This window comes from Phytophthora infestans, genomic scaffold, assembly GCF_000142945.1.
Source record: "Phytophthora infestans T30-4 supercont1.22 genomic scaffold, whole genome shotgun sequence".
Taxonomy (NCBI): Eukaryota; Oomycota; class Peronosporomycetes; order Peronosporales; family Peronosporaceae; genus Phytophthora; species Phytophthora infestans.
The window spans coordinates 728,558-753,861 of NW_003303737.1; the positions used below are offsets into that span (position 1 = coordinate 728,558).

The following is a 25,304-nucleotide window of genomic DNA, read 5'->3' on the forward strand; positions in this document are numbered from 1 at the left end:
ATGGGAGCAGGGGTGTCGCAGGCTCGAGTCTACTCGTTGCCGTTAATTCTCCGCACTGAAAAGGTAAGTTATCAATTCTTAAACATTGTGTAAAGATTGCAACTAACCTTTTTGTTGATTAGCTACACTACGACGGAATTGACAATATGTTGGGCTGCGCTCGTTTCTTGAGGGACTCCATCGTCTTTGCCTTCGGTGGCGACTGCAGATTCTCTGCGCGACTTAGTACGTGTTCTGCTGCTGGTGGCCCAAGCCATATTTGCAGGCTTTATTGCGTTGGGTTTGTCAATCGAATAACAGCCCTCATCGTCTTCGTCAACAACCTCCTTTATCAGATTGCAGAGTTTCACTTTTAGTGTCGCATTAACTGCAAGTTGCAGTCTGCAACGTCCAGAGGCTGCAATAGGTGGGTGGCGTTGGGCGGAAGCATGTCCTCTCAAGTATCTTGGTTTGCGCCGCGACCTCGGGAACCGCCGCACCGCTGAGTATTTTTGCCACAATGGCAGTCTTGGTGTCAGTAGAGTAAGTGTGGCGAGTCTTAGACATGGCTTGGGTCGGACAAATAAGAAGTCAAGCGTTTGTTTTCTTCTTGCAAATGTTTGAACGGAGTGGATGGCGCTCAACAACCTCATTTGGTTGGAGGAGCTGAATAAAAATATGGCGCCAAGGGTTCACCCCTTCTGCAAATTAAAATTTTAAAGGTATTCGTACTTAGCTCATTATAACCAATAGTTTCCAAGTTCAATGGAGTACTGTATATGATTGGCAGTAACTTATGCGGCCCTAAACTGGTTCGCGGCCCTAAATTGATGATTTCCCTTACCGTAAGTTGAATCCACCATTAAAAATTCGGGGAATGCATCTAGCATTTGTCGCATTTTGTTGATCTGCAGTGTAAACCTTCGCAACATGGGACGATTTGACCGTCTTTTTCGACAAGTACATTAAAGAAACGTATCGGCCACTTCGGTACAGTGCTGCTGATGTGGCTCATGTCTAAATTGCCTCTTAAGAAACTGTTTTATTTTCTGCACCAGAATTCGAGCGGCAGTTTCTATTGCTGTAATTAATGAGAAGAATACTGCACGCTGCAGAAACGGAAACCCTCGGTTGTATCCTGATACGTGCGACCCTACAAGTAGCAGTGATGCAAAAGAAAAAAAAGCCAATCTACATTCGCACCTGTGCACCCATTCAGGAAATCCTTGCTTCCGAGGTATGTATATCATTAAGACATATAATATATTGACACTCTCGTTTATATGCAGGAAAGAAAAAAACAAGAAAAATCGTATCGTGGAATACAATAGCTCAAGTCTGTGTTATGATGGTCCCTTCTAGTGATGACTCAGAGCATTTTCAAGTCGTCCGTACGTCTCGTAATGTATGTCACAACCACTAAACCAATTGTCAGGCTTACAGGGCTTATGCTGAAATTCGCAAAATTGTGGACCCGGCGCTACTTGGAATTGCGCGAGACATGTATGACGGGGTATCAACGGTGCGGAAAGTTTTGCAGGATCTACGAAAACGTTCAGGTTTATTTTGTTGTCTTCGTTTCATCTCTTAACCGGTATTTTAATCCCCTTTGAATTGAAAAGAAATGCTCTCGAAATATATTCACAACATTGTACAGGGTGTTAAGCTTAAAGAAAGAGTGTGTACACTGGTCAACCGTGTCAAGCGAGTGCTTCGCGAGTTTGCAGCGGCTAAAGGGAACGTATCCCGTATGTATCTCGTCAGCAACGACTTTGCTCGATGTATTAGCAGCCGGTGGGACACACTTAATAGTGAGGTTATCTGGGCCCGTAAGCCGGCTGACCGTTTTCACCGTCAGCGCTATCGTCTTGAAGGTGCGTATTGGCTACCAAAGGGTGTTCACCAGTCGGAGATGATCTTGAGTTGCCGTCCTCGTCTTCGGTTATTCTTCCGTACAAGGACCCTGGACTGTGAGGAATGGCGCTCGACACAAATAGCATGTGAAAGGTCGTAATCTGTAAAAACAAATTACCTTGCCCTACCAGTACCGTCCCGTGGCATTAACGCCACAGTTCAAATCATAGTCAGGTAAATCATCTGGGTTTTGACCAGTGACAGCTTCGGAGTTGTTCTGAGCACTTGGCAGTGAGTAATTACGAAAAACTCACATACATTTCGTAACTTCCACTCAATATCGTGACTTCAGCCCTTAAACAAACACTGCGGCCAATGCTGACAGCTTTGACGACGAAGCTCGCTCATCGTGTGTACACATCATGTTAGTGTGAAATCCACAAAACCAAAATCACGGCCTCTGAGGCCCCACGCGGCGGCTAGTGCGTCGCAGTCCTTCTCGCGGTGATCGTGCGACATCCAGGACACCTTAGCACATTCCAAGTGTGTGACCTACGGGCGAGCAAGTCTTCCGCACCTCGGAAACAAAACCAATAACTCACTTGAATCTGCTGGGGGGGGGGGTAACCACATTTACCCAGACCAACCCCATTGGATCAAAGCATTCAGACGGTTGTGGGTTGCCAGGCGGTGAAAGAAGATGAATTCAACATGCGGGATAGTACATGTGGTGCATCTAGACTACTACAGGCTGTTATAGCTCCGTTTGTATACATTTTAAGGATATACGGATCAAGGTGAACCAAGATTACGATGAAAAGATGTCAGCACTTCTACAAAACTAGTGTAATAGGGCATTGACGGTGGTTGCCGAGGAGTCAAGCAGTAGAGAGCACGTGGGAGGTATTGGGTACGTCAGTGAAGTGAGCGGTTATATGGCGTCAGTTGGTGTGGCGAGCGGAGACCGCACAAATGCGATCTTGTATCCAGAAGCGACTCGTGAGAGTTGCGAGCCAATCAGGAGTGACCAAAGATCGCAACACGAACCCAACGTGCAGAGGAAAAGCGACGTGAAGACGGAGAGCGGTGAGACTTCGAGATTTGCGCAGGAGAGCAGTAGCAGATTGAATCTCACTTCGAGATTTGCGCAGTCGAGCACAGAGGCGAAGTAACTGCGAGTACGGAGAAGTGCGAGGTAGTGAGTAGGGTGCACGAAGCGGTCAGAGGACCAACACGAGAAGAGAGAAGGAGAAGAGAGAGAAGAGGTGCGATTGGACGGACGATCAGTCGTCAGTGCATTGGTGGACGCGTGGGGCAACGACAGCGACGGGCGACGAGACCAGGAGGAGAGGACCCTCCAAGTTACTGTGTGGCTGCGAGCCGTAGGGTAGGCGCCAGAGGCGTAATCCAAGTGGCTTTAGTAAGCGAGGGTTAGTGGGACCCGAATCGTCGGTGCTTTGCGTGGACAGAGTTGTGCTGGGGGTGGATTAGAAGGACAGGAGCACGAAGAGTGGGCGCTCGATAAGTTACGGACGCGTGGCGAGTCGGAAGCGTAAGAGTGAGACTGAGTAGCGGTGTATTCCGGGAAAGAAGGCCCAGAGAAGAACCGTGGCAATAGGTCGAGAGTTGAGAGGGTGAGTCAGGTGAGTGATAGCACGCCACCGAGAGCGAGTTCGCGGCTGCTAGTCACAACAGGTCAGAGTCACAGGAGTTGAGGAGAGAAGTAAATAAAATAGGGACGAGAGTCCCGGCACCTTTGCGAGGGGCCTACAGAGTGAGTGAGTTGCATTGAGACGGGCTACCCAACAAACCGAACTACTGGTAGTCCACCGCAGGAAGCACAGACAATATACGATCCGCCAGCAACGGGGCGTAAGCGGGTTGTCACATGTGGTCATACAGGGGCATTCGTCAGTCAAACGAGGAAGTGTCACGACGAAACGAGTACCGGAAAGTGGGAGAACGAGTGGTATTGCGGCAGACGAGATGTCGTCAACGTCTCCGGCACGAACAGTAATGAGAAGACGAAGGTCGAAGGATGTTGAACGACAAGTCGACGACTTGGTTAGTTTTGCTACACAAGCGAGCTCCAAGAAACAACGAAAGAATGGGCGTGAGGAGCAACGTCAAGGAGAACCAGAGGCGACGCCAACCGAACAGACGTCTGTAGTTGAAGAGGCCTCGGGATGTGAAGAATCGAAGCAAAGCGACAGCCTCAGTAACAAGACGCTCGAGTTAGTGGATGTTGCACGAGTATTGCATGGACTGACAGCGATGGTGGCGGGGTTGCAGCCTAGCATGGCTGACAGTCAAGATGAAGTCAGGGACATCCGCAGTGGAGAGAGGCAAACCGATGACGCAGGAGGCGGTGCATCCCAGAGCGTAGCGGTGATGACAAGGGACAAGACCAACGATGGAGAGTCGGTGGCGACAGTGGCTGCGGCACTACAACAACTGACAGGTGCCATGACGAATCTGCAGATGCCTCAAAGTGGAAGTCAGCAGGCCGAGCGCAGAGAGCAACCGTCAGTCGAATGGGTGACAGTGCGACAGGAAATCCAGCGATTGGCGGAAAGGGTGAAGACACTACAAATGCAGTCGAGTCATGACGAGTTACATGGACCAGAAGAAGCCGAGGTACATGAAGGGAGACGCGAGCAACCTGCCGATGCTTCGACAACACCATCCCGTCACCACAACCGAAGTCGAGAGCGAAGAGAAGTGCAACGAGAGCGAGGCCATGTCAATCACGGGGAGCATGGAGAACGCAGAGATGATCGACGCGAACAGCGAGAGACGGTGCGGAGAAGACGGCGGGTAGATCCATCTCCACCGGACGACAGCAGCAGCTCTGACGAGTCACGAGATGAAGACCGACATCGAGATAATAACCGTAGAAGCACTGGGCAAAGCAGCTCGGGGGATTCTTCGAGCTCGTCGAGTGATAGCAGCAGCGAGAGCGAAGGTGAACCAGAACGACGACGGCGCCGTAGGTATCGGGAGGAACATGATCAACGGGAAAGAGGAAGACAACGCGGTCGACGAGGCGAAGAGGGGCATCGACGAGGAAGAAGCCCGAGGCGAGGGAAGAACGTGAAAGACTTGGAGCTGCCGAGTTTTACACCTTCACCCAAAGTGTCAGTATCAACGTGGATAGATCGGGTGGACTTAGCATTAAAAGGGGCTGCCGAGTCAGGACGAGGGCGTTGGTCTGACAAGTCGCTGTACTTCATATTGGGTAATAAGCTGATGGAGAACGCAGCTAAGTGATGGGTCGACATGGATAGGAGATTCTCCGAGCGGAAGAGAACTTGGACGAACCTAAAACAAATGTTACTACGTCGATACGGAGAAAAGTTGGACAAGTCAGCTGCTGAATGGAGGGTCAGCATGCGTAGGATGATGCCGGGCGAAACACATGCGGATTTCGCGGCAGGGCTGCGAGATGTGGTAGGACGAAACAAGGTCAGTGAGCGAGTGCTGCTGGCACAGTTCTACAGATGTCTCGATAAAACCACGAAGAAGCTAGTGAGGCAGGAACCGCAGCCTCGGACATTGGAAGAAGCTGTGGATAAGGCCATGGAGATCGATGATCCGATGGACAACGTGGCGTTGGGTACGAGTAATATTGGGCAATCGTGGGCGACGGCACCGAGTCGGTACGTCATCCCCATGAACGGAACGACAGGAGCTACAAACGTTATCCCTGGTATCTGCGGTACGGGATTACCCCTGGACATTACTGGTGGTACGGATGATGGAGTCAGCATGCGACCGGAATTAGAGCACGTAGCGCTCTTTACGAACCCGCAGGGCGTGTACAATACGTTCTCAAACACCTGGGACCCCCCGCCTGGCCATCTATGGAACGGAAGGTACTGGTATGAGCCGAGGAAGAACGTAAAAAAGACTACAGCGGCTGTGGCGAGCAGTCACAAAGAAGCAAAGAAACCTGCTGGGAAAGCAAAACGGAGGAGAGATGTCGAGGACTCGAGCGACGATGAGTTTGCGGCAAGACCAAAATACAGGAAGACGAAAGCAGCGGTCAAACAAACAGTGAAGCCCAGACAGCAACCGGATAGCGGAGAGGCCAAAGGAGTGCAGCAAAACAGCAGTCAACCACGTGGCGATGGTCCTGGCGTATGCTATCGGTGTAATCAACCTGGTCACTTTGCGAATGGATGTCCAACCTTGAAGTGTTATGCATGTGGGAAATTGGGGCATATGGCAAGTGCGTGTACTGATCAGGAAGCCAAAAAGCGTAACGAGGCGTACTTGAAGACACGCATACCCAAAGAACAGTCAGCGGAAAACTAGAGACGGACGAGGTAGGGGTAATACGACGTCCGGCAACAGAAGGAAATCCCCGACAGATGACGAGAGACGCCATGCTACTTGGTACAGCAAATGAGGTAGCGGTACGGACGCCTAAGAATGCTAGGACGCCAACATACCAAAGTGGGTCAGTAAACATTCGAGAGTCAGCGCGTCCAGGGGATCGAGGAAGTACGAGTGGCAGCGTGGGCGCAGTGGCACAAACGACAGTGGAACGCGAAGAGAACCAGACTAAGAGAGTGGATGCAATGTTGGAAAAATGGCGAGACGGGGCTGCGGAGCGAGATGGTGCGAGGGCTGCTATCCACGTGTCGACAGTGAGACCAGCGATGGCCTCGGCACGATACAAATACGCTGCATCTGCGGATCAACAACAGAACGAGGGCTGTGGACTCGACGGCAAGCGTCAAACTGGGGGAAGGCGCGTATTTTATCAGCACCACAGTCGGAAACCAACGATGGCGAGGTGAAGAGTATCGGAGAGCTGTCGGTGAGCACGGTCGTGAGAAGGAAAACGATGGCTGAGGCGGAGGACACGACGAGAGCTGCGAGGGACAACGGCACGAGTACCGCGGAGAAGGTAGACGCACAGCTAAGCGATGGTATTGCACAAATACGTCTTACACGTCGAAGAGAACGGAAACAAGCTAAACGCAAGAAAATGATGAACGTGCGAGCACGACAGCGTAGTACCGAGCAGCAAGATGCAGAAGAAATACAGCGTGTTACCGTCGAGCAGTTGACCAAGCGACAACGAGTTGCAGAAGTCGCTTTAAACGAAGTCGTGGGGCGGAAGCATCAGCTAAATGAGAGAAAGGCAGCGAGCGCGCTGAGAACCGCTAGAGTGAGTCTAGTACAACGGCAAAAACGTGCGGAGTGTGACGAGGAGTTGGCCAGTACGGACAATGAGGTGGAGTACGTGGAAGTAAACGACGGATTACCGACAGCTACGATGACAGTGGCAGGAGCTCGAAAGTGTATCAAGTTGGACAGTCACCATTGCAGGGACACAATGGATGCAGTATGGCGACAAATTGGTAGACAAAGCACCCGTTGACTATGTGGAGGGCATTGGTGGCTTTCTCTTGGATGTCATCGGAGTCTGGCGATTTAAGATGAGCAGCGCCTTTGGCGAGAAGGTCACAGTAGACGCGTGTATTGTGTCGGGTTGTGTGGAGGAATTCCTCCTTGGTGTCGACTTTATGAAGAAGTACGGTGCGGTCATGGACTTCGAGAACAGTGAGCTACGCTATCGAGATGAAGAGCAATCCGTGATCATCCCGTTCAGGACCTATGACGATATCGGTGGAGCACGTGTGGCAATCGTACGAATGGCACGAAAGACGCAGATCGAAAATAGTTCGGTAACGCCGGTGGAAGTGGCGGTGTCCGCAAAAGACGGCGAGCAGGGCATCTTCATTCCGACGGTATACGCAGGATCGGTGTTGTTGGCGGCAACAGTAACGACGGTGTGCAGTGGACGTGCGTGGGTTCCAGCTGTTAATACGAATACGAAGCCGACGAGACTGCCGAGCAAGAAGCAGTTGGGCACGTGGATACCCATCAGTAGCGAGATGACAATACTAGCGATGGACGGTGCACTGGATGCGAATAGGATGAGTGCGTGGCTCGACGAGATGGGAGACACGGAGACACCTTTGGATGATGAAAGCCAAGTGAGCTGTGGATCCGAGGAGCCAGCAGCGCGAGAGCTGATCATGAAGTTACTACGAGCCTATCGTCAATTAACGAAAGATACAGGTGAATGTCCACCTGCAACTGCATTAGAGATGTACCATCACATTGACACGGGGGACCCTGCTCCGATAATGCTGAAGAGAAGGCGTCAGGCGCAAACGGAAGACGCGGTTGTAGAAGAAAACGTGGATAAAATGCTGGGTGCAGGTGTTATTGAAGAAGGGAACGGTGCTTGGGGGTTTCCAGTGGTACTCGTCCGGAAGAAAGATGGCGAAGTGAGGTTCTGTGTGGATTACCGGGCTCTCGATAGGGTCACTAAGAAAGACGTGTACCCTCTTCCAAGAATCGACGAAACGTTAGAAGCCTTGGGTGGTGCATTACTCTTCACTACTCTTGACCTGCGAGCTGGGTATTGGCAGATCTTAGTTGCGCCGGAGGATCGTGACAAAACTGCTTTCACGACTAAGAGAGGACTGTATAGGTTTGTTCGTATGCCATTTGGCTTAACGAATGCTCCTTCAACATTTCAGCGAATGATGAACGGTGTTCTGCGTGGGTTGACGTGGCTAACATGTTTAGTTTACTTGGACGACATAGTGGTTTTCACACGTGGAGGGATAGAGCAACATGTGCTGAGTTGGCATGTGTCTTCGAGCGATTGTCAGCTGCGGGATTGACGCTCAAACTAAAGAAGTGCAAGTTTGCGGCCAAAACGATGGAATATTTGGGCCATCAGCTGAGTTGTGACGGGGTACGACCATTACCGAGGCTAATGACGGCTGTACAAGAGTTTCCTACACCTACAGATACAGTGGAGGCGAAGCGATTTGTCCACTTAGCGGGATACTACAGGAGGTTTGTGCAAGGGTTTGGGACTCTCATGGCCCCAATCACTAAGTTGCTGAGAAAGAATGTGGAATGGGAATGGGGTGACGCACAGGAATCAGCGTTCGGGAGAGTTAAGGAGATGCTTACGACAAGGCCCTTGCTCCTATATCCTGACTTCAGTCAACCATTCAGAGTAACAACATATGCAAGCCAAACGGGACTTGGCGCGTGTCTTATGCAAGACCGAGGAGACGGCTGGCAGCCGGTTGCGTATGCAAGCAAGGTGAACAATGTAGCGGAAAGCAAGTATGGTATCACGGAACTGGAGTGCTTAGCGGTGGTATGGGCGATAAGACTGTTCCGACCTTATCTCTACGGAAGACGGTTTACAATTATCACAGATCATTCAGCTTTGAAATGGCTGATGACCAGTCCAAATCTGACCGGCAAGTTACATCGTTGGGGCACTCACTCTACAAGAATTCGACTTTGAAGTTCAGTACCGACCTGGCAGCACGAATGTGGTGGCTGACGCGCTTTCGAGAGCGCCTGTGGCTGAAAGGGTGCTAGCGGCGGTAGGAAGAAGACGACGATCGCGGCGACGTGCAGAGGCACACATGACAGATGCGGCAAGGCATCGACCAGTCAGAGCAGCAGAGAAAGTTCAAGCGGATGAAGCGCCGTTAGAATCAGCAGGGGTGGCAGATGCCACAACGATCTCAAATATCGTGTTTTTGCCAGTTGCAGAAGAGCAGAAGGATAAGACGGACAATGACGACGGCGGGAACGACGAAGTCGAAGTGACGACCTCAGCATACGGCAATACGAAGAAAGCGGCAAATGTGAGCCAAGTCGCTACGGAGACGAGCAGTGTAGTGTCAGGAGCTGATGTCGACAAGAAGAACGGAACGAGCAGTGTAAGGGCGACTTACGGTGCTAGCATGATGTCTACGGGCGGTACGTCGATACGAGCGACACCGACTGCCGTGCCGCAGAGTACAGAGACGAATACGATGGGGCCAGTGACCCGTGCAGCAGCACGACGAGCTGAGGAAGCTAGACGCCAAAGTGATGCGAATGATGTGGCGGACGCTGTGGAAGCGAGTGACACGACGGGTATTGCGCAGGACGCAACAGCAGATGAAGCGCAACGATTTATAATGAGGGCCACGGATGGAGAAGGCAACAATGGTGACGGTGAAATTGCGGGAACCGAAATCAACGATGGTGCTGCGCAGGAGTTACCAGTAACTGGAACAGTGAGTGAACCTGAAGCAGTAAGGACGCGAAGGAGAGGGCCAACGAAAGAACGGGGAGTTGAGAACAGTAGTGAACGACCGGTACGCGAATCACCATTAAATACCAGGAAGACCAAGGAAAAGACGACAGCAGTATCTGCTGGAGACGGGGAAAGAAGAAGAGAGGTGGTGCAACAAACAGGATCCATGCGTGGTAGTAACAGGAAGCAGACAGTCGCAGCAAAACCTGTACAAACAACGAGCGAAGAGCGAAGAATAAAGCTACGAAGTACAAGTACGCGGAAGGCTACGGGCGCGCAGACACTGCAACTAACCGATACGGAGATCATGGAGTCGCAGAAAAGAAGCAAACTGATCCGAAGACTGCTGAATACGGGTGAGCATCGCGGCATGAAGGTGGAGACAAGGTTCGGATTGGTAGTGATCAACACAGCGAGGGGTCGACGTGTAATCATGCCTCCAGATCTCTGGGCAATTGTATTTAAGGAGAGTCACGACTCAGTATGGGCTATACATCTTAGAGCAACACATACTTACGCAAGAATTGCAGAGGTGTATTGGTGGCCTGACTTAATGCGAGAGGTACAAAAGTGGGTGAGAAGCTGTCAAGAATGCGGCAGTAGGAAAGCACGACCAAGTGAGGTAATACCGCCTCTCAGAAGTATCAACGGAGGTGATGTTGGAGATCGATGGGCGCTAGATGTAGCAGGTCCACTACCCACGACTGATGGAGGGCACCGTTATGTCATAGCCGCAGTCGAGTATGTGACGCGGTACGCAGTGGCAGCTACAGTGAAGCAACACACGGCAGAAAATGTGGCCAAGTTTATAATGCAGCAAGTAGTACTCAAGTTTGGACCATTTCGTGAGCTGTTGACAGATGGAGCTCCAGAGCTAGCAGGCTTGGTGATTGAGCAGTTGATAGAACTTCTACAAGCGCAACAGATCAACCCCGTGCCGTACAGACCACAGATGGTTGGATTAGTGGAGAGATTTCATCGCACGTGGAAAGACGGAGTCGCTACATACCTGAACAGTGAAGACCAACGTGACTGGGACACCTGGGTCGACTTCATGACGTACGCATATAACTCTGCACAACACACGACAGTCAAACTGTCACCGAACGAGTTAATGATGGGTAGAAGACTTCGCAGTCCGAACGAATTACTACTCAGCACGGACGTACGGGAAGCAGGAGAGCTTACAGCGTATCACAGGAAGCTGTTGGCAGCGATGAAACACAGTAGTGAGTGTGCTGAGCGGGCAAGAACGAAGGAGCAACAACGGCAGGCAAAATACTACAATAGGAAAACTCGAACGAAACGGACGATAAAACCAGGAGACCGGGTTTGGATGTTTCGGCCTCCACGAGGACCAAAAGCGTCTAAATTGGTACACCAATGGGTAGGGCTAATGCGAGTTATTGAGTCGACAGGATACGGCAATTTCCTGATCGAAAGAGAAGACACAGAGGAGGAAAAAGAGCGGTACATTGCTCACGTATCGTTCCTAGCGACCTATCACTTTCCTACAACACTACTTAGACGAGTGGCTGAGGATATTGAAGACCAACTAGCAGACGAGGATGACGAGAAGCAAGGGGGAGATGCGGCGGCGGCAGCGAAAGCTGTACGAGCAGCGCCAGCATCTGGACAAGCAGGCGTTGCAGTATCAAGTAAGAAAAGAGACCGAAGCGCAGTGGATGACGAAGCGCCAGAAGAGCAGTCGAGTGGCGTCTTGGTGGAGTTACGACGTAGAAGGAGAAGGAACAGAGCTGAACAGTACGTCCTTGAGTACGAGTTGCGACCAGCACGATCGGCAGATGGGCTTAATGAACGACGAGAAGTTGATGCCGGACCAAGATGGGTATCCCTTCAGCGGTACGAAGAGTTGTTTAGTCGCGACAGAGTCGTGGAAGACTCTGTGGTTGGGGAAGACGTGTAATAGGGCATTGACGGTGGTTGCCGAGGAGTCAAGCAGTATAGAGCACGTGGGAGGTATTGGGTACGTTAGTGAAGTGAGCGGTTACATGGCGTCAGTTGGTGTGGCGAGCGGAGGCCGCACAAATGCGATCTTGTATCCAGAAGCGACGCGTGAGAGTTGCGAGCCAATCAGGAGTGACCAAAGATCGCAACACGAACCCAACGTGCAGAGGAAAAGCGACGTGAAGACGGAGAGCGGTGAGACTTCGAGATTTGCGCAGGAGAGCAGTAGCAGATTGAATCTCACTTCGAGATTTGCGCAGTCGAGCACAGAGGCGAAGTAACTGCGAGTACGGAGAAGTGCGAGGTAGTGAGTAGGGTGCACGAAGCGGTCAGAGGACCAACACGAGAAGAGAGAAGGAGAAGAGAGAGAAGAGGTGCGATTGGACGGACGATCAGTCGTCAGTGCATTGGTGGACGCGTGGGGCAACGACAGCGACGGGCGACGAGACCAGGAGGAGAGGACCCTCCGAGTTACTGTGTGGCTGCGAGCCGTAGGGTAGGCGCCAGAGGCGTAATCCAAGTGGCTTTAGTAAGCGAGGTTTAGTGGGACCCGAATCGTCGGTGCTTTGCGTGGACAGAGTTGTGCTGGGGGTGGATTAGAAGGACAGGAGCACGGAGAGTGGGCGCTCGATAAGCTACGGACGCGTGGCGAGTCGGAAGCTTAAGAGTGAGACTGAGTAGCGGTGTATTCCGGGAAAGAAGGCCCAGAGAAGAACCGTGGCAATAGGTCGAGAGTTGAGAGGGTGAGTCAGGTGAGTGATAGCACGCCACCGAGAGCGAGTTCGCGGCTGCTAGTCCCAACAGGCCAGAGTCACAGGAGTTGAGGAGAGAAGTAAATAAAATAGGGACGAGAGTCCCGGCACCTTTGCGAGGGGCCTACAGAGTGTGTGAGTTGCATTGAGACGGGCTACCCAACAAACCGAACTACTGGTAGTCCACCGCAGGAAGCACAGACAATATACGATCCGCCAGCAACGGGGCGTAAGCGGGTTGTCACACTAGTTTACCCCGAGAATGTTTTTGCGACTGCAGTGAGTACAATATTTCTGCATTTGGTTTAACGAACATAGCGGCTGTGATGCTGTGAAGGTCGTCTCCAACGTCGAAAACATGGGGCGGAGCTTCCACGCTCGATCACTTCGTAAAGTGAGCGCGTCGTTGTCGGAGAGATACAGGAATCGTGAAATCGCACGGATCTGATCGCGACTCATGACAGCTCCAAATGTTCCAGTAGGAATTACACGTCGCGCCTTTGTAGACCAGTGCATCTTCATCCTTTCTGTTGGGCGTTGCGTGTGCGCGACGACGAGGCCGAGCCACTGTAGGACCTCGTGAGGCTAGGTAAGATTTGAATCGAAGCAGCCGTTTGCGCGTTTGTTCATTTGTCTTCTGTTCTCGCGTCGTCACGGCCTGTTCTTTTGTGATAGCTTCTTCAACTCTTGCCTCGAGCGTCTATTTTCAGTAGCGATTGGTCGCACTTGCAATATGCCGCCAAAGTGATTTTAGTAGAAAAAGAAAAGCAATTCACCAGGAGAGAGACCGCACACAGACGCACCAGGAGTGGGTCCACAGTACCCATCGTACATTGGATCCATCTCGCCATCATTTTCTAAAGCAGACACGCTATTGTCTGGCAGCACAGTCCATCCTTTTGCCGCCATTTCAACAATCTGGGTGCTGTCAAAAAAGGGTAATGACTCTCTCAACATAGCACAGCAACTGGTAAGCTGACAGATTCAATACGAATTACATGGTTGCATCGCACCTTGTACTCGCAGATGAAGTTGTAATTGCTCTTTGACCCAAAGTAGGATCTTGACACTATCCATCGTCGTCGCTGTCGGGTTCTGAATGGCCCGGTGGTGAATCTGATGAGAGATCGCCTTTGGCGGTCACTTCTTTACCGCATTCTCGGTATCGGAATCCATAAATGCCAACGAATCTTCAACAGCGAAATTTGGGTCGAAATCGACGCCTAGGACGAGCAGATTCGTCGCAGGAGCAGCGGCGATACCCTCGCAGACAGAAATCCCAACACTAGCAGTGGTCCCGGTATTGTTTTCAAATGTGTCGCCATCGCTGCCGAATTATCGGTGTACTCGGGGTCCACTTGGCGCGCCGCACTCGATTCGCTGTCCTTACCGGCCGAGTCTAGGTTATACCGGGACACACAGAATCATAGTACGCTAGTAAATATAATTTCGTGGCTTGAACATATTGTCAGTACAAGATAAACCTTGCACAAGAACCTGTGTCGGTATATGAAAAACCCAACATGTCAGCATATGTAATACCTTCTTGTAAGCATATAGAAGCTTCTGTAGTACCCTCCGAGTCGGGTTTATCGATGCTTGACGTTCGTCGTCCTGACAGCCACCTTCTCGCGCTTAAACTCCACCTGCACGCAAGCTCGTTAGTGTCAGCACGCTTGCAATGCACTCAAAGGTACACATACACCTTCAGAGCGGGAAGAAGTTTAGATTGTCTCAAGGAGCGACTTCGCACGGTCGCGGAGCCTGTTATTTATCTGCTTCATCTTCTTGACCCCTGACGACTTGGTCGGGCGTGTCTCCTATCTATTCCTCGCGACTGGGGACTGGAGTCTCTTTTCTGCCCTTCTTTTTGTGTGACTCTTCCACATTCGCAACCGCCGCTGTGGGCTCCTTGACAACCCCTCTCTTGCGCTATCAGTTCGTTTCAGTGTCAGTTAGGTCCCATTAAAGAGGTCAAGCGTTCATACACCTACTGCTTGAATTGGCTGCTGCTGGTGGTTAGGGGCCGTTCATGACAGGCTCAATTTTGTGGCGCTCGCAGAACAGTATCAGCGTACATGTACTTGAGTAGGACACCCTCCTCGTGGATGTAGCCAACCTCTTTCTTGCCTGACTTCACACGGCAGCTAGGTTTCACAGAGTAGAATCTAAACGAAGCATAATCAATAAGACGGCAGTAATTAGCAAATGCAGCACCGAGAAGGTACAGCTTGAGATAGGGAGAAGAGCGGGTGGGTGGGGTGGGTGGTGATGGTGGTGGGGGTGGGGGGGCAACTTGTAACGGAGTACGTAGCCCCAAATGTACCCCCTAGCTACATGAAGTGTGACACGTCACACATCGGGATATCTGGTACATGGTACCAGGGTCGTCAGAGGCCAACCATTGGCTGATGACATAGCTTTACCATAGGTGACTTATAGTTTGTATATTTAATTTATGCTTAGTCCACCTATAAATACATTCAGCTTACAGCGTACCTTAAATTGGTCACTTCGCTCGTTAGACGGAAGAAACATGTAAACTACTGTTCATTGAGAGTTTGTAAACTCTCGAAAGCCAACTTCCTCTAGCGCGAGGTGTGGTGTGATCCCGTCACACAGCTTATCCATAATCGAGGCCTTGGGCGGGTACCGACGTCCATGTTTTTGAGCGCAGAAGGCGCCAAACTTGCTTGAACGCCATCCCCCCTTGCCGGCTTCTTTGATTGTGTGGCTCGGGGCACTGTGCTAAGATTTTCCATTTTTTATTCCATATGACTCGTACGAGTCGTACGGTACGACTACACAGTGCGATTAAAATTGCTCAATAACAAGTCAAAACAGGATAAATTTGACCAATACAGGAAGATCATTTTACTGAGTGTGACGGATAGGTGTGTTTTGCAGACTTTGTCAATACTTTAATCAAGTCATCTTAAACCTTTACAGCCTCCCACTGGTTATATCCATAAATCCAGCAAAAAGTACCGTATTTCGCATGCAGACCGATACTGCTACTAAAGCGATACACCCACCCAGCAGTGAATCATTGATTAGAACTGAGATCCCGCATGTCGAGCGATACACGACACTAAAATGAAATAATGACTATCAAATTTAGAAATGTCACCACAAGCGAATGGTTCGTGTCAAGCCAAAAGGAAGACCCCGACGAGGAGGACGTGGCCGCCACGCGCAGCAATACGAGCTCAATGCTGAATCAGCTGACAAGAAGCTCGCGGTTTTAGTGATGTTAAAGATGACGGGAGCTATGCGAGCCACCATTTCTCACTTCTATCTTAATCTAGCCGCCGCATCGTACAAAAGTAATCAACGTAGTGCTAATGAAAGTGCAGAAGAGCGCGACCGCTGTCTCGCAGCCAGCGGGTGTCGATGAGCTGCTCGCACAACATTCAAGCTGCGTCGACCCAGCAGGATCCTAGTATGTGGCTGTATTCAGCATGCGTGGAAATCACTTCCTGCTACTACAATTTCTAATGGGTTAAGCGAAGTAAGCTGGAGCCGAGTGCGAGCTGTATTGCATCGAGTCAGTTGGTGGCCCAGCTCGAGAAACTTTCGCTACTAGAAGGGCAACCGGTAGATGAAAGTGATGACTTCGCCGTTCAGGACATCATCGAAGAGACAACTGTCTAAGAATAGCGATTTTGTTTCTTCATCGAAGAGGCAAATGTCGAAAAATAGAGATTTTGTTTCTTCAGCTTTTTAACATAAGTTTTGATGGGGAACATATTCCTCATAACATGGGGTGTATCGGTCTACATGCAAAGTACGGTAAAATATACTATAGGCACCGATTGTGACGGGGTCACACAGCACCTTGCGCTAGAGGAAGTTAACCTCCGAGAGTATACAAACTCTCAGTGAACGGCAGTTCACAAGTCCCCTCTTTATCAAAAGAGAGCGAAGTGACCTATTTAAGGTTGAATGTAAACTGAGTATATTTATAGGTAGATAAAGCTTGGGTTTAATACAAACTATAAGTCACCTATAGAAATGCAATGTTCAACCAATGGTTGGCTTTGGACGACCTTGGTACCTTGTACCAAATATCCCGAAGTATGACGTGTCATACTTCTGAAGTGAGACGTGTCACACTTCATGTAACGAGGAGTACACTTAGGGCTACGTACCCCGTTACACCCTCCCCCACTTAGGTTCGGCTTACCGACCAATCAGGATGAAGAAGTGTTCGTCACAAACTTTCATTCTCAAAGTCGAAAACCATCGACTTGGCCGCGCGAGCGCAGCGGAGGCTCACTTCACAGTTAGAGCCTCGAGCAGCAGTCTGTGCGCTTTTCTTCTTGGTCTCCACTTCGACCGTTGACCCTGCCTCGTGGCAAAGCAAAGAGCGGTGCGAAGACACGCTCCAAGGCTGCGGCCGGAAAGGCGCAAGCCAAGAGCACTAAGCCTCACGGCAAAGGCTCGGCACTTCAAGAGGCTACTCAGGTGGCCTCCGAGGCGATCGGTTCATCGGTCGGCAAGGCTGTGGGCAAGCGAACAAGCAAGCGCCGCAGCCCGTCGCCCTCGACCTCTCCAGACAATCGTCCGAACCCTCGGCTCGTAGAACGTGAGTTCGACTCTGGCAGTGAGGACGAAGCCGAGTCCGAGAGCACGCACGATGCTCCTGCAGGCTCTGCGGGAGGACACAGCCCAGTGCCCAGCGAGCACAAGGACGACAGCGTGCAGTCGCTCGCTAGTGATCAAGGTGATCACAGTCCCAGGACGTCTGTGCGCTCTGCGAGTCCGGCCGTCAAGGCTAAGGGCACTCCCAAAGCTGGTGGCGATGAGGAAGAGAAACCTCGCAAACGTCTCTCGCTTGCCGAGGGTCTTGCGCGTGCTAAGGCCTCAAAAGCCGAAGGCGCCAAGCCCTCAAAGAAGCGTTCGGCCTTTAAGTCCTCACTTCGCGAGAAGAAGGAGACTCGGTACTCCCATCGGGGCCTCTTCGACTCCTCGGATGAAGAGGAAAAGAAGGAGGAGGAAGAGGAAGAGGGTGCTATCTCTGAGCCCCGGGAGATCTCGAATGATCTCGACCAGCAGCAGGAGGACTTCCAAGCTGCCCAGCGTGTGCGTGGGGGTCCGGTGGTGGCACCCATCAGCCAGGGAGCTGCCATCAACTCGCGAGGGTATTGGCCTCCCGAGGAGAGCTCTGGGGCTGGCCTCTTCCTGGAGCTTCTCGTTGCTCCTCGTGGCCTTGTTGGCGGCCACACCTCTAGGGGTATTTACGAGCGTACTCTTGTTCAGAAAGAACAGTTGTTTGTCGACAACTTGGAGGCTGCTCGGTGTGAGCTTCTCGCGCCACACCGCATCCCCCTTAAGGCCTTCACGACTTGTCGTAAGAAGCCCGGAACCTGGGGTGGTCTCTATCCTCTTTGGGATACCCCTGGGTTATGCCCGAGAACTGTCCCACCTAGCGTTCTTGCGAGGACATGTTCTGGGCGTGGGTAGAGTCTCTCAAGTACTCACCCACGGAGTTACGGGAACTCCATGAAGATCAGCTGCTGTCCTGCATCCTGGACCAGCGTGATCTTCGTATTCGCTTTGCCCACTTGGTCGGCAAGCGCATGCTGCCAAGGGACATCCTGAAGCGTGCGGCTTCCAGCACTCACGATGAGCGCGGGTACGGAGTGTATTCATCGTCCGTACCCCGTTCGGGCAAGAAGCCCCGGACTACTTAGAAGCTGCCGCCGCTTCTGTTCCCATATTGCGACAGCCTTCGGGCAGTCAATCAGAGGCCGTTCAATCGGCTCCCACCAGTTCTCGGAGTGGGCATAACCCCTCCACTTCACGAGGATCTGTCGCTTACCACGACGCCGTTGCTCCTGGAGGATCCGCTCCACGTGATAGTGGACTTCTCCATTCTAGTCAAGCAGGGGCGGAGGTGCCCTCGTACGAGTACGAGTACTCGGCGCCTCCCGAACGCCACTCTCGTCCGAGTGCTCCGACTGCGCGTCCGACACAGGGCCCTGAGGTTGACTGCCTCCGTCAACGTGTTCTCGTGCTTGAGTTTGCACTTGGCCTTGGGACTGGCTGTGATGCTGCCGCCCAGGCCGGGAATCAGGGAGAGCTCGCTCGTCTTACGGGCCGCCTGGACCGGCTGGAGCGTGAGGTCGCGAGCCTGCATCTGCGGGTGCCTCTTCGACCGATCTAGACGAGGCCTTCCGCATGATCCGACGGATCAAGGCTCTGTTGTCACATCCGGAGCCGCCTTCGACGCACTCCCAGACGTACGCGTATGGTGCGTACCCGGCGTATTCAGCGTACTCGGCGTATGGCTCCGGGGTCCGGTCGTACGGATTTTCTCCTGCGTACGGCCTTGACCGCAGCTTTGCCGTCCAGACCGAGGCTTGGGCGCCTGCTCCGACGCCCTCGTCGACGTCTGTGGCCCGACCTCGCTTTGAGGAGCTAGGTCAAGGTGGGTCTGCGAGTCAGCAACCCCCTGCGGATCAAAGTACCGCGTAAGACGTCCAACATAGAACGTCGGGTGCGTCGTCACTGACTTAGGCAGGTCGATGGTGTACGACGCACCATGTCTGGCCAGGACTGCAAATGGTCCGAAAAAGCGATGCTTCAGCTTGTTGCTGCCGACAGAACTGACAGTTTAACGAGGTAGGTCCCTCGTGTCTAGTAGCAGTAAGTCCCCCACTTTAAATACACTTAAGTTTCCTCTTCAATGTTTGTCCGATTACTCCTTTTGTCTATCCTGGGCCGCTGCCATGGCATCGCGGATCCTGCTGACAATGCTCAGCTTGGTATCCATAAAGGATTCCACTTGTTTCCGCAGCGAAACTGGTCTCACATCCAAGACCTGGGAGGAAAGGGTTTTCCGAGCCTCTCCCCCAATTAGTATAGAGGAGTCAGTGTCTCCTCGAAGAGTGAGAGGCACTCGTACGTGGTGCTGCCGCGCACACACTGCGCAGAGTGTCCTCGAGCACTCGATTGACGCGCTCTGTCTGGCCGTCTGTCTGCGGATGGTCCGCAGTGGACATCTGCAGACGAGTTCCCAGTAAAGGAAACAGCGTTTTCCAAAACACAGTCGTGAACCGCGGGTCTCGGTCCGAGACAACCGTCTCCGGGAGACCGTGATAGAGGAACACGCCATCAACGAACAACCTTGCGGTTTGTTCGCCCGTAACAGTGACGAGAACAGGAGCAAGATGTACCATCTTGCTCAGCCGACACACGAACACCAAAATTCCGGTGTTGCCGTGTCCGTCGGCGGGAAGTCCAAAGATGAAGTAAAGACTCATCGACTTCCAACAGTCAGCCGGTACGGGCAGTGCTTTGTAACGAAGCCGAAGCGTGCCCTGCGGGTTTAGCCCGCTGACATGTTTCGCATGTCTTCACGTATCGGGCGACCCACTTGTACATGTGGGTCCACCAGAAGGCCTGAGAGACCGACAGAAAGGTCTTCTCGCGACCCAAGTGGCCGCTGGAGGGCGCGTCGTGCCTCCGCGAGGATATCGAACCTCAGATCCTCGTCGTTGGGTACGACCACCCGTGGAGGTTCATTGGGCTCCACCCGGTAATAGAGGAGGCCATCCTTCAACTCATTTCGGTGGAGCCGTGAGCGCTGTCGTGACGAAAGCCAGTCGGACTTCGCGCTCGTTCCTGCCGTGAGGAACTTGGCGATAGGCGCAAGAGCCTCATCGTCCCGATACGCTATGTGTATCCGATCATAAAGATCCGTTGTCACCCGTGTGATGTGGGCCAACTCGTAGTCAGGACACCGAGAGAGGGCGTCCGCAAGCACGTTCAGCTTGCCCGGCTTGCCCGGCTTGTACTCGACGCGGAAGTTGTATTTCGCGAAGAAGGACAGTCACCTCGCCATCCTTTGGGAGAGGTGAGGCGAGTTAATTGCCGTCCTCAAGGACGCGTGGTCTGTGTAGATCACGAAGGGCCGAAAGCCCAGAAGGTGAACACGAAACTTCACAAGGGCATATTTCATTACAAGGAGCTTCTTGTCGTGGACAGGGTAGTTCCGTTCGGCGGCTTTGAGCTGCCTGGACTGAAACGAGATGACTCGTTTATGTCCAGCCGTGTCGGCCTGCAGCAATGCACACCCGATAGCGTAATCGGAGGCATCGCAGATGACGCTGAACGGCTTCGTCTCGTCTGGCAGGGCCAGGACAGGGGTCTCTTGGAGGCTGGCCTTGATGCTGTCAAAAGTATCCTGGTGCTCTTGCTCCCAGAGCCAGTCGACGTCCTTCTTAAGGAGCCCGACAAGGGCTTAGCGAAGCCCGCGTACCCTGCACTGTAGTTTTGAAGGTAGTTGGCCAAGCCCAACCACTTTCGAAGATCCTTTTGGAATCGGGGCGTTTGCCTTGCTGCTATGGCCTTGACCTTGTCTGGGTCAGCCCGAATACCCACGTTGCTTACGAAGCAACCGAGAACTTTAATCTCTGGTGACGCGAAGCACACTTGTCGATGTTGGCGTAGAGCTTGTTTGCTCGCATTCCGTCCAACACTCGACGGAGGTGTCCTAGCTGCACCTACATGGCCGTCTTGCCCCCTCGGCACGGCTATGGACGAATATGTCGTCGAAGTACGTCTGTACGAAGGTATGCAAAGGGCGTAACAATTGCGTCACCAGGCGATTGAACGTCGCCGGGGCGTTAGACAAGCCCTGCGGCGTGACGAGCCACTCCCAAAGCATGCCGCTTGTAGTGCTTACCGCGGTGAGCGGGATGTCACTCTCTCGCATCAGGATCTAGTAGTATACGTCTACCAAATCCAGCGCACTGTACAGTACGCTACCGGCCATGTTGTTTAACAACACATCCTTTCGTGGGATTGGTGTTTGGGCCGGCACCGTTGCGTTGTTCAGCTTGTTATAAGTGTGAACTAGACGCCACTTTCCGTTCAGCTTTCGAACGCAGAAAGTTGGCGTCGAGTGCGGGGATTTCGACTCCCGCACCATGCCCGCCTTCGATTTCGCGGCGAAGAAGGCATCAATGACCTCGCACTGCTCGCGCGGGAGAGGCCATTGCCTCGTGACACAATACTTTGTGCCAGGCACGAGATCAATCTCGTGCCGCACGCCTCGATCCGGTGGGAGTTGGGTCGGTGGGTGTTTGCTCACCACGTCCGCATACTCCGTCACCAAAGGATACACCGGATCCTTGGGGTTCTATAGAATCTCAGAACCCAAGCGCGTCTGACGCTGCTTGTTTAGGTCTTCCAGTCCAAGACAGAGGAGGAGTTCAGCTCCTCCCGAGTGGTCTCAGGTCTCATGAGCACCATCTCAGCAACCTTCCCAGCCTTGAGATTGGCCAGGAAAATTCGACCATCATTTCCTCGAGGTTCAGTATCTCTGCAACCTCTGGCAACCGTTCCAAGTGGACGCCAGGTTCCTAGGAGCCCGGGCCCTGGATTCCGAGTCGCTTGAAGCGACGTCGATCTGAACGAAGTTCGGATCCGACTTGTGGCGGCGGCGACGTCGTCGCCGACGGCGACTGTGACGTGGAACTTTGCTACCCACGTCTGGGGATGGCGGCGCTCCCACATCCGAGGCACTCGTGGCTTCGTGTGGTACTGTGGTACCCACACAGGAAGCGTGTTCGACGCCTTCCGCTTCAGTTAAGGTCTGGGCGACCGCGTGTGACACGATGTTACCCACACAGGAAGCGTATCCGACGTCTTCTGTTAAGGTCTGGGCGACCGCGTGTGACACTATGTTACCCACACAGGAAGCGTATCCGACGTCTTCCTCTTCAGTTAAGGTTTGGGCGACCGTGTGTGGAACTCTGTTACCCATTTGGAACACACTATTGTCAGTGTTCGTGACAGCTGCAGGTGTCTGCGGAACTACGTTACCCGCTTGTGGACCTAAGTTACCCACTTGGCCAGCGCCTCCTCTGGGCGCTGCCACCATCAAGACATCCGTGGAGTCGTCATATTCGTCGACGACTCCCAAGTATCTGCCGGATGCTTTGGTACCCTGGCAACCCTTGCGGGCGCCCCGGGTCGTGACAGGGGTGGGAACATAACTCAGCAATGCTCTGTCGGACTGCGCAGGGCGGCTAGCACCGATTGCCTTGCCTCGCCAGTCGATCCAGGGCTCGTGCCTCTCAAGCCAGGGCATGCCCAGGATCATGTCGTATGGATCCATGTCGAGATCAGTGAGCTGTTCGAGGCTGTCAAAGTCTTTTAACTTGACGGCCAGATCCACTTGGATGTTGGGAACAGTAACGACCTTCCCGTCGGCCAGTCGCACTGACACCGTCCCGTTGCCCTTGCTTTCTCTCAAATCATCGGACAACTTGTTGCTATTACGAGCAACCGTCTGGCGGCGTGCGAAATTCTTCGACGCCCCAGAATCGATCAAGATTCTAAAGGGATGATCGTATCCCCGTACACATCCGTGTACTACGAGCAACCCGCCGCTGCTCTTCGCCGATTCGAGAGTGCGAAGACACTCAGGGGCTAAGTTCCCGCAGTACGCGCCACCCGCGCACCCATCACGAAGACTTAGCTCTTCCCCAGTTGGGCGCCCCGCCCCTACTGGCTCCCGGCGTTCCCCTGTCCCCGGGATCCTGGCTTCTGCCAGGGACCCTTGAGGACGGGCTTGGGGAAAGACCGTCTGCGGAGTCTTTCCGTAGGACAGTCGCGCTTGAAGTGACCCATCTCCCCACAGCCGAAGCAGCGGATGTCACGCTCTTCGGCGGACCCGAGCTCCATGGGAGCTGGTCCGTTGGGGCTTGTTCGACCGGGAGCCGACAAGGAACCCCCAGGCCATGCTGAGGCCGGCGTACGCGCCTGGCGATGGCTGTACTCTTCTTGAAGAGCAACTTATATCGCCTCTTCAAGGGTGCTTAACAGCACCCGGAACAGCTGAGTGCGTGCGGGGCCCACTCGAAGGCCGTCCATGAACACAGTCATCTTGATGTGTTCGTTGGGTGGGTTTCCCACTAGGGACGCCGCGAGCTTCCGTATCTCTTGCACATACCCGTGCCGTTCGCGCCTCCCTTGTTTACACGAGAGGAAGCGCGAACGCTGGCGGTACTCGTAGTTCGCCGGGAGGAAGCGGCCGGAGCTGTTCGCACAGCTGATCCTAGGATGTGAAACATCCAGGGGATGTTGCTTCCCGTGTGTACACCCAACTCTTAGCACGGCCGCTAAGGTTGGAGAGTGCAAAGGCGACACGCAGTTGCTCGGTCAAGATCAGAGCCGCGTCCATCGCGAGCTCTACTTCTCGGACCCGGAAGTGAAGGTTCTCGCCTTCCTTCCCTTCATATGGCTTAACCTTCAGCCGTATTGGCTTCGGGTGGGGCGGATTTGCTTCCGCCGCCGGAGCCTGCAGGTTCTCCCGCACATGCGCGATGAGACCCTGCTCGTACGCGTCGAATGCATTGACGCGCTCGAGCTGCTCAGCCGGTGTTGACACCACCAGGCTCTGCAGGGCCTCCATCCCGAAGATGCCTGCCATCTTCCGAACCGACTCGAACTGAGAGTCGTTCATATGGGAGAAGTCGTTCCTATCCATGGCAACGAACTTCGGAGAGGTTCAGGTATTCTACCCGCGGTGGCGTGGATTGACTACTAGTGCTACCAAGTGTGACGGGGTCACACAGCACCTTGCGCTAGAGGAAGTTATCTTCCGAGAGTATACAAACTCTCAGTGAACGGCAGCTCACTGGTCCCCTCTTTATTTAAAGAGAGCGAAGTGACCTAAATAAGGTAGATTGTGAGCTGAGTATATTTATAGGTAGGTTAAGTTTGGGTTTATTACAAACTATAAGTCACCAATGAAAGACTTCCAAAAATCGCCCAAGCGCGCGGACCAAACCTCTCCCATCTGGTGGACCATGTGCGTACAAAACTGGTACCAAACATTGGTCAGACCCGAATTACGTCTCTGTGGTGATGGAAATCCCACGTGAACTCTAGCTACAGATGTAGTTAGGATGTTCCCACAACAATACGTCTACTAGGATAGTAAACGATCGTTCGGGCGGACCTGAAGACCCCAGTTCTGCCCTTGCACCGGGACAAACTGGACCTTGTAAACTACTTATATAGGCCAACCAGTAAAATAAGAACACGCTACTAGCACGAGCAAAGCTAGCAGGTGTTTTGAATCCTCGTGGTCCCAACAGCGGAAGGGTACCAGGCACGGGTAAGCCTTTTACGAGATCACCGAGTGTTCAACACTCGGCTGGAAGAAATAAAAGGGAGGCAATTCAAGCACTCCCAGTCGTGCAAATAGGCAACAATAAGCCGTCACGTAAAACCTCCCGATAAAAATCGGCCAATACACAAAGTCTCTTGGCCTTGCCGGATGAACCCTCGCTACAGAGCTTCGAGTTCACCGACAGGCATAACACACTCAAACAAGCTTGACCTGACGCTTACCTTGAAGCCGGACGTCGCTCTGTGTGCTTGAGTGGAAATTCTGTCCTGTATTTAAGCTTACCCTTTCGGGTCTATTCCTAATAAGAAGTCCTAATCAAGTATACAAATATCAAGTGAACAATGATCCGTTATGGATCTTCTTGCATGCCAAGCGTCGTCTGCACCGTCGCATGAGCATCTTTAACGGTCCGCGTCTTGTCCCAGACGGTGAACGTGTCTTCCAAAGGTCGCTGAGTCTT

At 52.7% G+C, this 25,304-nt stretch overlaps 4 protein-coding genes across 4 annotated transcripts; 3 read left to right on the plus strand and 1 right to left on the minus strand.

The window, feature by feature from the left end:
* PITG_11610 (uncharacterized protein) lies at positions 1-3,524 on the plus strand (the record flags this gene model as incomplete). Its single annotated transcript, XM_002901109.1, has 7 exons — positions 1-63; positions 123-225; positions 407-522; positions 1,157-1,216; positions 1,637-1,853; positions 2,126-2,156; positions 2,687-3,524. 7 exons carry the CDS (start codon positions 1-3, stop codon positions 3,003-3,005), a joined length of 909 nt encoding a protein of 302 aa, XP_002901155.1.
* Positions 3,525-11,541: 8,017 nt separating this feature from the next.
* On the plus strand, positions 11,542-12,818 carry PITG_11612 (uncharacterized protein; the record flags this gene model as incomplete). The annotated part of the gene is made up of 1 exon (XM_002901110.1): positions 11,542-12,818. One exon carries the CDS (start codon positions 11,542-11,544, stop codon positions 12,220-12,222), a length of 681 nt encoding a protein of 226 aa, XP_002901156.1.
* Positions 12,819-12,958: 140 nt separating this feature from the next.
* PITG_11613 (uncharacterized protein) lies at positions 12,959-13,527 on the minus strand (the record flags this gene model as incomplete). Its single annotated transcript, XM_002901111.1, has 2 exons — positions 12,959-13,260; positions 13,497-13,527. The coding sequence occupies 2 exons, from the start codon at positions 13,525-13,527 to the stop codon at positions 13,076-13,078; spliced, it is 216 nt and encodes a 71-aa protein (XP_002901157.1).
* A 2,305-nt stretch (positions 13,528-15,832) lies between these two features.
* On the plus strand, positions 15,833-16,136 carry PITG_11614 (uncharacterized protein; the record flags this gene model as incomplete). The annotated part of the gene is made up of 2 exons (XM_002901112.1): positions 15,833-15,934; positions 16,002-16,136. The coding sequence occupies 2 exons, from the start codon at positions 15,833-15,835 to the stop codon at positions 16,134-16,136; spliced, it is 237 nt and encodes a 78-aa protein (XP_002901158.1).
* Between the last annotated feature and the right edge of the window lie 9,168 nt (positions 16,137-25,304).